This window comes from Malurus melanocephalus, unplaced genomic scaffold (genome assembly GCF_030028575.1).
Source record: "Malurus melanocephalus ecotype Western Australia unplaced genomic scaffold, MMel_1.1 scaffold_730, whole genome shotgun sequence".
Taxonomy (NCBI): Eukaryota; Metazoa; Chordata; class Aves; order Passeriformes; family Maluridae; genus Malurus; species Malurus melanocephalus.
This window is the reverse complement of record NW_026623962.1, coordinates 153,055-166,391: the sequence shown is the minus strand read 5'-3', so window position 1 is coordinate 166,391 and position 13,337 is coordinate 153,055. Positions and strand designations below refer to the sequence as shown.

Here is a 13,337-nt window from a genome sequence, read left to right as displayed (position 1 = left end):
TGGGGCACGGGGATCAGAGGGCAAAGCCCCATCTTGGCCTCCCAGCTGGCCTGGCTGGGACTGACTCTGGTGCTGGAATGGCTGGGAAGGAATTGGCCTTGGAASATGTGAGGTCACTCATTGAGTTGGAGAGCAGCGTGTGTCAGWGGTCCAACAATTTGTTTTCAGAAGGGTTTTAAGCATTAATGATTCAAGATGTTTTCCTGGGAGTGGTTTGCAGCGTGAGGCTCAGTGGCCGGCGTGGGGTTGGGGTTTTATGAGATTAGTCAATTCATGGAGGCTGAAAGATCTGCAGGAACACAGCAGTTAAATTTGTACTTTTCCACATGGCTGAGCCTTCAAGGAGCTCACCAGGAGCGTGAAAAATGTAAACAGCGTTGTAAGCCGTGTGCCAGCCACGAGGCAAGGAGGGCAGGGAGGGGGTTCCCTGTGGATTAGTTCCATCACCTACTTCATTTTCTTTGGGTTTTTTTTTGGTTTTTTTTTTTTTTTTTTGCCAGAGTTGCAGATAATCACAAGCAGAACCTGATGACTGTTGCTAATCTGGGTGTGGTGTTTGGGCCGACGCTGCTTCGACCTCAAGAGGAAACAGTCGCTGCCATTATGGACATCAAATTCCAGAACATTGTGATTGAAATTTTAATAGAAAACCATGAGAAGGTAACGGCTTCCCTCACTCCTTTCACGTCAGAAGTTTCTGGAAAGGAATTGGTGTTTCTTTGCCCATGGCAGCCCCTCTCCCAGGCCCCCCTGTCTCCCATGGCCAGTGGCCACTGCCAGGGGGCAGCTGGCACCTCCTGTTTRGGCTGTGGTTGTGTAAGCAGTGCTGCTGGTAGCCAGCCTTGTTTATGGTCAGCCCAGTGTGAGTCAGCATGTCTGTGTCTCCATCACAGAAATTCCCTTTCTCCTCTGTTCCCACTATTTAATGGGAATTTGTCCTTGTTTTCAAGAGAGGTGAGCGCTAAAGGAAACCAGTGTGAGGTGCACATCTCAGCTGGCTCCTGCTTGGCTGGTTAAATCTGCATCTATCCAAGCAGTGGCTTTATCCCCAGTGCTGCTCTGGATCCTGATGCATTTGTGTTTGTTGGCCACGGATGTTGTGGTCCATCAGTGGAGCAGTGGTGTCTCGGTGGGGCCGTGTGGTCCTGGCTGTCCCTCCCTGGCTGTCCCTCCCTGGCTGTCCCTCCCTGGCTGTCCCTCCCTGGCTGCATCAGCTAAAAAATACCATTTTCTTCTAAATTCAGACGCTCCCTGATTATGATCTTCTGTTAGTCTGGTTTTAATGGAAAGGAGTAACAAATTTGTGCATTTGGGTGGCAAAGGCAGAAGTAGAAACCAGCTTGCCCTGGCTGGGGTGGCATCACGGCTCTAAGTCCACATCCAGGTTTTTCTTGAACAGAGAGCTGGGCCAACATGTGCTTTTCCTATTGGGAAACCCTGGCCATGCCAGTTGTGTGTCTGGCAGGGGCAGGTAGAGCAGGAAAGACACTGAGGAATGGRTTTAATGGACTCCAGCGATGGAGGGAGACTTTGAGAGAGCTGCTCTGGAGGGATCACTGTCCCTGTCTGAGCCTGGGGGTCCAGGAGAGGAACCATAAATAACCAAATATCAGCAACCARCAAGGCTGCTGCTGTTTGGGTTCCTGCAGTTTTAAAATTTCATCCCCTTGAGAAAAATGTGATTACTCAGTTTTCTGACAGCTGTGGCTGGAAGTTGCAAAGACTTTCCCAAGCTGGTCTGCAGCCGTGGGAGCGCGGGCGCCGGGGTCACGCTGTGCRGGGACACAGGGGACACTGGCTGGTCTGTCTGGGCTGCTCATCACCACCTGCACCTCCAAAAATTCAGCAGAATGCCAGAGTGTCAGGGCTCTTCACAGCTTGGGTAAAAAAGAGGAGTGCAGATGGAGTGGGAATGTGGAATTTAGGGATCTGTACCCAAAACGTTGCCCTGTTGAGTGCCCGTCATCCTTGGAGGCTGCGCTGTGGAGCGGTGCAGCCCAGGCAGGTGGGCAGCTGTCCTGTTCCACGGGGTGATGCCAAAGAACARCTTGTTTATTATTTTTAACAGATATTTAACACGGTGCCAGAGGCTCCAGCGTCGAACTCGCAGCTGCTGTTATCCCGCAAGAAGAGCACGGAGTCGAAGCCTCCCTCGTGCAGCGAGCGGCCGCTGACGCTGTTCCACACGGCCCAGCCCAACGAGAAGCGTGAGTGCCCTCCAGCTYTGCCCTAATCATCCCTAACTGATTGTCATTCCCGTGCCATTCCCATGCAGTTTTCCYGCTGTCAGTGGAAGGGATGATCCCRTAACAGGGTCAGGCTTCGGTTTCCTCCGCTGTTGCGTTGGTGGGGAGTGGAATCTCTCCYGGCATCCAAGCCCTTAACCAGGGCTCGACATGAGGCTGCCTCAGCAGGGATAAAGTATTGCTGTCCCCTCCCCACCTGACGGGCCCCTGCRTGTCCCCTTCTCATGTTCCTGGACCCGTCATCGCTGCCATCAGCTGCCAGGACTGGGGTGCCACACCTGTGGCCAGGGCGGCCACCCGCCGGCGTCCCCACAGCGCGGCCCTTTTGGGATGCCCCCAGGCACTTTGCCTTTTACAGACAGGAAAACTCGGCCAGGAGGTTCGGCATTTTCCTGAGGATTATGTACCATGGCAGTTTAAAAATGTTGGRGCTCATCTTTCCATTTCTGTCACTAATTGATGCTCCAGATATTTGGGTGACGGAGCCAAGGCCCCAGCCCCGCTGGTGGGGTGGCAGAAATGTGTCTGCTCAGGCTGTTGTTTCATGTTACACAGCAAACCCAGYTCCCAGCTCTCTGGGCCTTCCTGCCCTGTGCCCCTGGAGCCAGGCAGCTGCACTCAGGGAGCTCTCCCAGTTTGGTAAAAAGCAGGAGAGTCTCTGGGTGAGCAGGACAAGCACAGGTGGAGCCAGGAGCGGGGCAGGGCTGGGGAYAGTCCCCAGGSTGGACASAGTGCTCGCTGTGGACTTTGCTGACTCTCCAAACACGTGGGTTTGTCTGATTGAGTTACTGTTAATTACCAGGCACTCTCCTTTCGGAGGCTGTCGGAAAGATCCGCGTGGGTTTGAGGAAGCAGCGGCGGCCCCAGAGCGTGCTCTGGAAATGGTGTGGGACGACTCTCGCTGAAGCCTCAAATATCAAACGCTGCTTTTGAAAACTTTCAGCCCCAGTAATTTATTTGCTGCTAACTAAGCAGGGGCCTGCCAGCCTCCAGACTGCCAGAGCCTCCATGCGCCGTCCCCGTGCCTGGGAGAGGCCTCATTTCTTTATTTCTCAGCTCATTTCTTTATTTCTGCGTTTATTTATTCCCATGTGAAGCAATGTTTTCTCATTTTTCCTCCTGACAGTCTATAACCTCCTGTGATTTTGGGAAGCCACCGCTGTTTTGTTCGGAGTTTGCCTTCCCTGCTGCACATGTCACTGGAGAAATATGTGAAGTTTCCTTTCCTTGTTCTTCTTCCTTTGCTTTCTTACTGGTCTGGAGACAGCCCAAGGCTCTAAGTCAGGGTGCAGCACAAGGGCTTAGACAGCAGTTCAAGCCCAGCTGAGCACCATGGAAACTGAAAGTTGAAATCAAAGCTAGAAACATTCAAAATGGGAGCAGGGTGCACTTTTTTTAAGACTGGGAGCAGTTTGACATTAAAAGAAATTAAATGGAACAGTGGATTTTCCATACTTGAAATACGTTAATCAAAGTCCAATATCTTTCTAACATTTTCATTTGCCTTCATCATACCAAGCTGTGTGTAAGTCAAAAATTATCTTGTCCAATGGACAGGGAGCAGATCAGATAATCATGATTAACTATGATTATAGTGATTATTTTATTGTTAAACATTTACATTTTTGTCCAGATCTGACCCAGGGAGTGGCTCTTGTGACACAAGTGTCACCARTACAGCAAACACCATTTTGTTCCTTATCAGTTCTTTTGTCATCCCCACTCTGGTCCCTGGGGTCACTGTCACCAAAGTGCCCTGGATCAGTTATCAGGAGCACACTGGACACAAAGGCTCTGCTGAGGCTCCAGTGGCTCTGCCTGACTGAATTCCCAATGAAAATACAAAGTTTGGGTAAGGGATGAAAGGCTCTTCTGCCCTCTGTGTGCTGGARATGCTCTTGAGCTGATGGGCAGCTCTGCTCTTGTAGCTGTAAAACCAATTAAACTTCCCAGTGAAGAAATCTTCACACAGGCTTTCAAAAGCATGAAGCAAAATAGACTTTCAGCCTTTTAAAAAGGAGGAAAYAAAATAAAGCAAGAGTTTCAGACTCTGCCATTGATCTGCCTTCCCCTTCAGCTGAAGCACTCCCAGTCTGTGGCTCCTAACTCAGTGCTGGCCTGGCTGCTGTGGAGATTAGAGGGACAATCCACTCTGATCTGCCAAGCTTAGGGAGCTTATTCCCAGCCYTCAGCCTTGGGCACAAGATGTTTGCAAATAAAGCTGCTGTCAGTGTACACTCTGGGGGCTCAGGTCAGGAGCCCCTCAGGGCTCCTCAGGGCCTCAGCACCGGCTGAGCTCAGCACAGGCAATCCCTGGGCTTGGCTAAAACCTGCTCTGACAGACACAAAAATAGAGGGATTTGGGGTTTTTAGGTCCTTAGACAGCTTAATGTCTCTCTTATTTCATCTGCTGGCTCCCACATCTGCCTGTCAGTATTTGTGGAGGTCAGTGCTCTGCTTTTCTTCACTTTCCCCTCCTTGTCTTCTGCATGGATCATCTTTTTCACMACAAGGTGCTGGTGCCCTCTGAGCCCAGAGGATTCAACTTTCACAGCTGAGTCAGAGAARTGTCTGTGCTGCTGGTTCCCATGGTGGCTCATGGCTGACCAAGATTAATGAAMTCCAGTTTCAGGAACATGTTGATGTGTATCAACATCACCCATCCTTGGCTTTGGCTCATCTCTGGAAGATGAGCTCGACCTCAGCTGAGCCCTTCCTGCTGTCCTGTAGGTGCTGATTCTGCCCAGGTACCCAGGGGATGCAGCAGCTCCAGAGAAGGAGCAGGACAAGGATCAGGCATTGGGCACCTCCAGTCCTTTGGCTGATGTGGCTTTTCCCTTTGGAGTGGTGGCAGAGACAAGCCTCGTGCCAGGCTGTTTTACAGGCAGTTCCTCTCTGCTGTGTGCTCATGATTAACCTTTCACACAACCCAGGAGTTCCTCTTGCACTCTTTGTACGTGCACGGGATACAAATTAATATTGCACRTTCTCCTCATTCAAAAAGAGGTGGAATTTCAAGGGATTGAGAGCTAGGATTCCCTATCACTGCATGCTTTTTGGTTGTAGTTTGACCATGTTATTGTGCACTGGACAAATAATTTTGGAGAGGTGAATCCTTGAAGTAGGACTCTGTGTTTTCCAGCTGGTGCCTGTCTTTGAGGAAATCAGCATCCCAGGAACAGCCCCTCTCTGCCTGGGGCTGCTCTCGTGCCATCAGTGCTGCTAATTGCTTCTCACAACTGCAATTACGGCAAAGGCGTCTCCTGGAAATGAGTTAATGGGATTTTGGGTGATGTGGCACAGAGCTGAGGAGGGGGCCCGTGCTGTGGGGCTCTCTGAGATGCACAATATTGTCATTTCTCACTGCTGCAGTCACACAGACATGGGGAGATCTCACAGATGTGCTGGAGGGAACAGGGATCTCTGAGAAGCTCTGGCTGTCAGCAGAGCAATGGCAGCACTTCCCCAGCACATCCCATTCCCCATCAGATCAAAGGCAAACTTCTGCTCCATGGCTGCTCTGAATTGCAGAAGTGCTGAGCTGAAATGGAGCAGAGACTGATCCCATTCCCCTTCAGACCTGGCCAGGAAAGGGACAGTAGTTGGTGTTGAAGACTGAAGCAGCTTTAACTGGGTGATCTGTCCTGTTGCTGATCTGAGGGGTTTCCTGCTCTGTCAYCCAAACATTCCATCCCTTGGGAGCTGATTTCAGTCACCTATTCCTGTAAATAGTTTACATTTCAATTTCTTTCAGGTTGTGGCATTTTGGATCCCCTTGACAATGTGAGGTATTAATGCTTTGAGAAAAGTGCCTGTTTCTCTACTAAAAATGGTGTTCATTTGAATGTAGCTGCATCTTAAATCCAGAAGAGCCAAAGAGTGTTTCTTGTGGTTTAATGTAAGATGTGTCTGTAGCAAGCTGAGCTCTGGGGAGATGTCCCTGTTTGCACAGGACAGGGTTTCTTGGGAATGCTCGATGCCTTTGCAGCCTTTTGCTCTTTCTTAGTCTGCAGTGGCAGCTGATGATTCTTGGATTTTGGTGTTTTTTAGAGGAGAGCAGGAACAGCATCATCAACTCCAGCCTGGAATCYGTCATCTCTTCAAACGTGAACAGCTTCCTCAACTCCAACAGCGCTCCCCAGCCCAGCCTGAACTCGAGTGATCTYGAACTAGAAGTTATTAAACCCAACAGGCCAAATTCCCTGTAAGTACAGTGGTAATTAGTGTTTTATAGACTCTCCATCCTTAATCTTTAATCAGAGTTGTTTCTTATTCTCAATCTCAGCAGTTTGCTGAAGAACACAATTGAATATTTTAATTTTTAATGGGCACCAAACACGTGCCCTGCATTTTTAACTCGGTCTGAGCAGTGGAGTTGGTGACTGTGGGTTACATCTGCCATTGGTTCCTGCTCTGATGGTTTTGCCCATGTGCAATATTTTTGAGCAGAGCTCCCCAGTGCTGCCCAGCCCATCTGGTGACAACTCCAACACACACAAAGGACTTTTCTTCTGAGTTCAATCCTGTGACTGTTGTCAGTACAGTTGATCTCCGGCCAAATCTGTGCTGTTGCTTCTGCTATTGCTTCCTTCATCTGGAAAGTTCAAGGGAAAAAACAGTGACCTTAGCAGTGCCTCCCTGGGGACAGCCGAGTTATTTATGAAGTCCCTGAAGTTGCCACGGCGGAGCCCTCGCRCGATGGCGGCTCCGCTGGGGGAATTTCCTTCCTGCCAGGCCCCGCAGCATTTTCCCACAGAACCTGCCCTCCTTGTGCTGTGGAGATGTGCTCAGATCTGAGGGAGCTGAGGCGATTCCAGAGTGTTCAGATCTGAGGGAGCTGAGACCATTCCCCCATGCTCAGATCTGGGGTAGATGAAGCCAATTCCCCTGTTTCAGATCTGGGGTAGATGAAGCCGATTCCCCCATGCTCAGATCTGGGGTAGATGAAGCAGATTCCCCTGTTTGATATTTCAGGTAGATGAAGCAGATTCCCTGTGCTCAGATCTGGGGTAGATGAAGCAGATTCCCCTGTTTCAGATCTGGGGTAGATGAAGCCATTTCCCCGTGCTCAGATCTGGGGTAGATGAAGCCAATTCCCCTGTTTCAGATCTGAGGGACCTGAGGCAATTCCCCTGTTTCAGATCTGGGGTAGATGAAGCAGATTGCCTGTTTCAGATCTGGGGTAGATGAAGCCATTTCCCCGTGTTTCTGGGCTCTCCCTGTGGATGAGCTGGGGTTTGCTGCTCCCTCACAGCACCCCAGTGACCTCCCAGTCCAGGGCCACCATCCTGTTCACCCCCTGCTCCTCCCACAGCCCCAGACACTTCCAGTGCCACCATCCCGAGCAGCCCCCATGCCCTGAAGGCAGACAGGGCCCTTCCTGGGGTTGGCACCAGTAGGGTTTGGCATGGCCGGTGCCAGAGCAGGCACTGCAGACACGGTGACACTGCTGCCATTGCCTTGGCTGGGTTGGGTTTGGGTTTGGGTTTGGGTTTGGGTTTGGGTTTGGGTTTGGGTTTGGGTTTGGGTTTGGGTTTGGGGTGCAGCTCTCACTCCAGAGTGTGGGACGGCTCCAGGCCCTGCGTGGCTCTCCCAGGCAGGAAGGTAAGTGTGGAACAGGCACAGGCTTCATCCAGCTTCACCATCTGCTCTGCTTCCATCAYCATCCTCCTGCCACTAAACCCTGAGCTGCAGCAGCCCCACAGCAGCCTCTCCTCAGCCTCCTTGGGGCTGCCTACCACAAGCGCCGTGGGGCACGACAGAGCACCCAAAGGTAGGACACCTCCACATCAAGGTTGTGCTTTACATATAGTACACACCGAGTAAAGGTGCTCCTCTCTGTCTGTCATGCCTGGCTGAAGCTCTGGAGTCAGCCACMTCCCATTCCCACAACAGGATGGCTTTGGTTTATTTATCCTTCAAGAAGGAAAAAAATGGTCTGTCTTATCACAGACCGAGGTTTGTGAGCCTGGCTCTTGCTGGGACCTTACATGGACTGATTGCCAAATTCACAGTTTTTCAGATTCCAAGAGTTGCCTTTTGCTAATAATTTCTCTCTTAACAGAAGTTGTAAAGAAATTCAGCAGAAAARCTGGGCTAAAGCTGTGTGAGGCTCTGGGGAGCGGAGGCACCGTGCTGTTCCCAAGGGATTAGGTGAGCAGGCTGGCACTGCCCCAGGTGCTTGTGCCAGCTCAGGAGCCTTTAGTTCTGTGAGGTGAAATGGGCTGAGCAGGGCAGCACTGGCAGCTTGTGGCTCTGACAGTGCTGGTGGCATCTGGTGCTTTTCCACACAGGGATTGTGAGATCATTTCTGCACWTGCAGGAATGTGCAGGGTTTTGGTCTGTGTTGAGCTGAAGGTTTAAAAATGGATCTGAAGGGGGCTAAGCCACAAGACAAATAATCTGTGTGACCCCCAATATTTCTATCAAACATCTTTAATCCAATCTTCCAATGAGAAATGAAGCCAAATGAGAAATGGTTTTATTCTGAGTGTGTGTGGGTGTCACTGTGGGTGCCCAGGAGCAGGGGCTGTGCCCGTGGTTCTGAGAGCTCCATGGGGCTCTGCCCTCACTGGGGATTGGGCTTGCAGTGGTGAGGATGAGGAGGGCGAGGAGAGCTGCCAGTCTGTGCCCAGCCCTGCCCTGGGTCAGCCTGTGTGAATGGTGCCAGTGTCCAGCAGCTCYGGCCCCGCTGCTCCACGGGGCTGCCCCGATAATGGCTCCATAAAGACACTTTGTTTGTGCAGGCAGCTGAGAAACTGTGGGCTTTGCATGCGGCCTGGGGAGCCGGGCACTGTGTCCTGAGGCAGATGGGCACTGTGTCCTGGGGCAGATGGGCACTCTGTCCTGGACAAACTGGGGCACTCTGCTGCTGCCATTCCGGGGACTCTGGTTCTCCCCTGGCACCACCGAGCCCACATTTGGGATCTGTGGCCGTGGTGAGGCTCTGCAGGTGCCTTGGGTTTTGTGCACCTTCAAACGCTGCCAGTTTCTCTGTGGTGCTGTGAGAGCCATCCCTGAGCTCTGCTTCAGCACTTTGGGTGTTTTTCTTGTGTTGTTCAGAGTTTTGTGCAGTTTGTAGCTGTGGAGCAGGGCCGTGGCTCTCCTGCACTTTGGCTTCTGAGCTGGGAGCTGTGCTCACCCAGACCGTGGAGCTGCAGGCAAAGGAGCTGGGTCATTCTGATGWTCTTCCTTCCTGTAAGGAATCCTGCTGATGTTCCTGTGGAAGTAACTCCTGTGGTTCCAGCAGGAGCCCCTTGCAGTGCAGACATTGAGGTTCACGTGCGGCCACGAGCACCAGCGTGTCCAAGGTGGCCTTYAAGTGTGCCAGCTGTAAATTGTGAGCACCATCTGTGAAATGAGAGATGTTTGTTTGAGCTTCTGTTTACAAAAGCCCTTGGCTCCCTGCTCAGTGCTCGTGTACCCCCCAGCTCTGCTCTGCCAGGAGCTGTGCCAGCTCCCAAATCCCCTCGTGAGCGAGTGGGGCTCTCTCCCAGCTCTGTCACAGCAGTGCCTGTGCTGGGCTCAGCTCCTTCCCCCTGAGCACTGCTCCCCTGTCCCCTCCCCGGGGAAATGGGCTCCCTCTGACCTGCTTTCCCTGGAGTCTCCCATCCACAGGGAAACTGTTTTGCTGCAGGGTGGCTCTTCCTTCCCAGCCACCAATCAGGCTTTTACAATGGGAATGCATTTATTTATTAGGGCTGGGTTTATTTTTATGGAAAAAGCGCTCTGGGCAGGAGTTGTACTGGGTGAGTCAGCGGGATTGCTGTCCCGTGCCAGCAGCTGTCACTGCGGCTGTGGCCGCCTGGRGACCAGGGCCACCAAAGCCCGGGTGGGGATTTGTGATCAGAGCAGGGCTGGGTTCCTGTGTCCTGTCAGGTTCCTGTGTCCTTTCAGGTGTCTTTATCCTGCTCGTGCAGAAAACATCTTCCTTAGCAAACAGGTCAAAGCATGAAGCAGAARGCACTGTGTTTCCAGCATGGATCTGTACTGCAGATCTGAGGTGGGGGAAGGACATGGGGAATGGCTTCATACTGATAGGGCAGGGATAAATGGGATATTGGGCAGGGATTGTTCCCTGTGAGGGTGGGAGCCCTGGCACAGGGTGCCAGAGCAGCTGTGGCTGTTCCTGGATCCCTGGCAGTGCCCAAGGCCAGGCTGGATGGGGTTTGGAGCAGACTGGGATGATGGAAGGTGTCCCTGCCTGGCAGGGGTGGGGCTGGCCGGTTCCAGCCCAGCCCATAGAGCCAGGTTAACCCCCTTCCCTGCCTGTTGATCCCTGTCTCCAGCCCTGTCAGTGCTCCCAGTGCCCATCCTTACCCTCAGGGCTCAGGGCACTGATGGCATGGGGCTGCCAGCCCTGGCCCAGGCTGATGCTGCTCCTCCTTCACCCCGGGGACTTGGCATTTAGGGAAATAATAACCTTGGGAAACTCAGATTTAGTCAGTACATGTCTATTTGCATTTAATTTCATTTTCTCACTGACCAAGTATGGCTATTTCTTGCCCTCTATGGGTATGGAAGGAAATGAGGAGCAGATCTAAGGTCTAGTGGTCATGAAAAAGTAACCCAGTTACCCCAAGGAAGAGTGGCTATTCCCACATGCTTTTGATTTGCAGGACTGGAATAAATCTTCATTAGGCATCCCAGTTAAAATTGAACATTTCTCTTTCCATGCCTGAAAACGAGAGGAATTTCAAATATTCCAGAACTTGCAAAACAGTCCCCATCAGGGACTTCTCCAGGTGGTTGGGAGGGAGCTGTGGGGCAGSGGTGGCACAGCAGAGCCGTGGGACTGGGGTGATGCTGCACCTTCCTCCCATTGCTCCATGCTCTGGGGTCCCTCACCATCCCAAATCCAAGTGCAGCATCACAGAACCCTGGAACCACAGACTGCTGTGGTTTGAAGTGACCTTCACATTCCTCCTGCCCAGGCAGGGACACCTGGGACACCTCTCACTATCCCAGGGTCACCCAGCCCTGTCCAACCTGGCCTTGGACACTTCCAGGGACAATGGATCAGACAGGAGAGGGTAGGATTTTTTTATGAAAAACTAGTCTCTTAAAAATGCAAATAACTTCAGCAGCGATCAGCTGGGACACACGAAAGCGAAAGCACGTGAGGAGAAGCAAGCAGACCTTTAAATGCTGCTGGTTCCTCTCCAGGGCAGCTGGACAGAGCTGCAGGAGACACCAGGCTGTGCCTGCTGTGCTGTGTCTGCCCATCTGCCCCCATCAGAGGGGCTGTGCTGAGCCAGAAATGAGTCCTTAACCTGCCTGACCTGAGGTTCCTGTCCCTGTGCTCTCAGGCCCTTGTTCTGCTGAGCTTTCTCTGCTCAGTGGCTCCCGTTGTTTATATTCCTGAAGAATAATGGCAATTCGAGGTGCAGAGGGTCCCACCCTCATCCTGCCTTCCCGGCAGCCACTTTGGGAATGTCCCTCTGAAATGGCATCTCTGGGATTTCTGTTTAAGAAATTTGCTCCTAAATCAAGTTCTCCTGTCCCTGAGGAATCTGRATTCTCACCCACTTTCTTCCTACTCTGATATTCAACCCCACTTTTAATTTGGAAAAAGACCAGGGCAATGCACTGATGTTTTGTTTTGCTATGTGCCATTATGAAACCAGATTGATTTGTGCTCAGAGGGGTCCAAATCAGGAGGAATTTCCCCATGGAAAGGGTGCTCAGGCCTTGGCAGGGGCTGCCCAGGGAGGTTTGGAGTGCCCATCCCTGGAGGTGGCACCTGGAGGTGGCACTGAGTGCTCTGGGCTGGGGACAGGGTGGGGATGGGGCACAGGATGGACTCGATGATCTTAGAGGTCTTTTCCAGCCAAAGTGATTCAGGATTCCGTGTGTTCCTCCTGGGTGGCAGAGCTGGTGCCCAGGGTGGGTCCCAGGGGTGGTGCTGGTGGGGAGGGGGCTGCCAGCCTGCTCCACAGGGTCCCAGCTGGCACTGCACTCTCACTGTAGCAAAGACATTTCTATTCCATTTCATTTTCTGRTTCTCTGTCCACGTGAAATTGCARACCCTGTGCTCAGCTCTGACATGGCTGGGAGCTGCCTGGCGCGTTTGGGGTGGGGAACGTGGAGCTGCGAGGAAATAGGAACTTGATTAATTGTGAGGCTTTGGGCAAAACAAAGCTGTTTCTTCTTCCTTCCAGTGCATTGTGGCCGCCTGGCCGGGAGCCACGGCGGCTCTGGAGAAAGCCAAGAGCTGGGAGAGGCGTGTTGGGGCCAGCAGGGCAGGGCTGGGGCTCCCTGGGGACCTCTGTGTCCCCTGCTGCCCTCCTTGGGGGGCTGAGCCCTGAGCCCCCAGTGTGTGCTGGGCACCCTGAGGTGCAGCATCTCTCTCCATCCTGCTCCGTGCAGCCGCTCAGAGCTCAGCCCAGATCCCAAAACTCTGCTCTTCTGCCTAATCTGGGTTTGGATCGCCAAGGCCAGCCCCCAGGGGCGGATCTTTGCGCTGCCAAACAATAAATGGCATTTTTGGGGGATTAGGTAAAATCTTAGAGCAGCTCTGGAAAAGCCTTATCTAAATTGGTCTTTRAGAGGAGCAGACCTCTTCCCAGCTGCAGCCCTGGGCTGGAACAGGGGGTTTACACCCGAGTCCATGGGGGTCCCAGTGGGGTTGAATGGCTGAAATTGGGGTGCTCTGGGTGGCCCCCAGCCCTGGGTCCCCAGTCCAGTCTTTTACTGCCTGAAGTGTTGGTTCACAGGCAGGGTCACGACACTCAATTATTTCATCTCCTCTCGTGTGGCTGCCCTGGGTTTGCATCTTTTCCATCTCCCCACAGAGGTCTGAGATGCTGCCACGTTGCTTGTGGGAACAGGGAAGAGCCCTGGGACACCCCAGAGGCAGAAMTGCCCATCTTTGGGGCTGGGGCCTGAGGGGTCTTGGTCATCAACTGGTCCAGCAGATTCGAGTCAACCTGTGGCATTTGGCACAGACTGGGGTGAAGTTACCCTAAATGTGTTTCCTCTCCTGTTTGGAGTCATGGGAAATGTTAAAATTGATGAGAAAATGTTGGGGACAGCACAGCAAAAATGAGGTGTCAGATTCTGCATCCCAAAGAAATCTGGGTTTGCTGTGGA

General features: G+C 52.4%; 1 protein-coding gene across 4 annotated transcripts in view; it reads left to right on the top strand.

The window, feature by feature from the left end:
* Nucleotides 1-13,337, top strand: part of ARHGAP26 (Rho GTPase activating protein 26) — a 104,033-nt gene that overhangs the window by 75,942 nt on the left and 14,754 nt on the right. For all 4 annotated transcript variants that reach the window (XM_057384655.1, XM_057384656.1, XM_057384657.1 and 1 more), the window contains exons 18-20: nt 501-660; nt 2,069-2,207; nt 6,297-6,450. In XM_057384655.1, the coding sequence (XP_057240638.1) occupies nt 501-660; nt 2,069-2,207; nt 6,297-6,450 (453 nt within the window). The remainder of the gene's footprint in view (nt 1-500; nt 661-2,068; nt 2,208-6,296; nt 6,451-13,337) is intronic.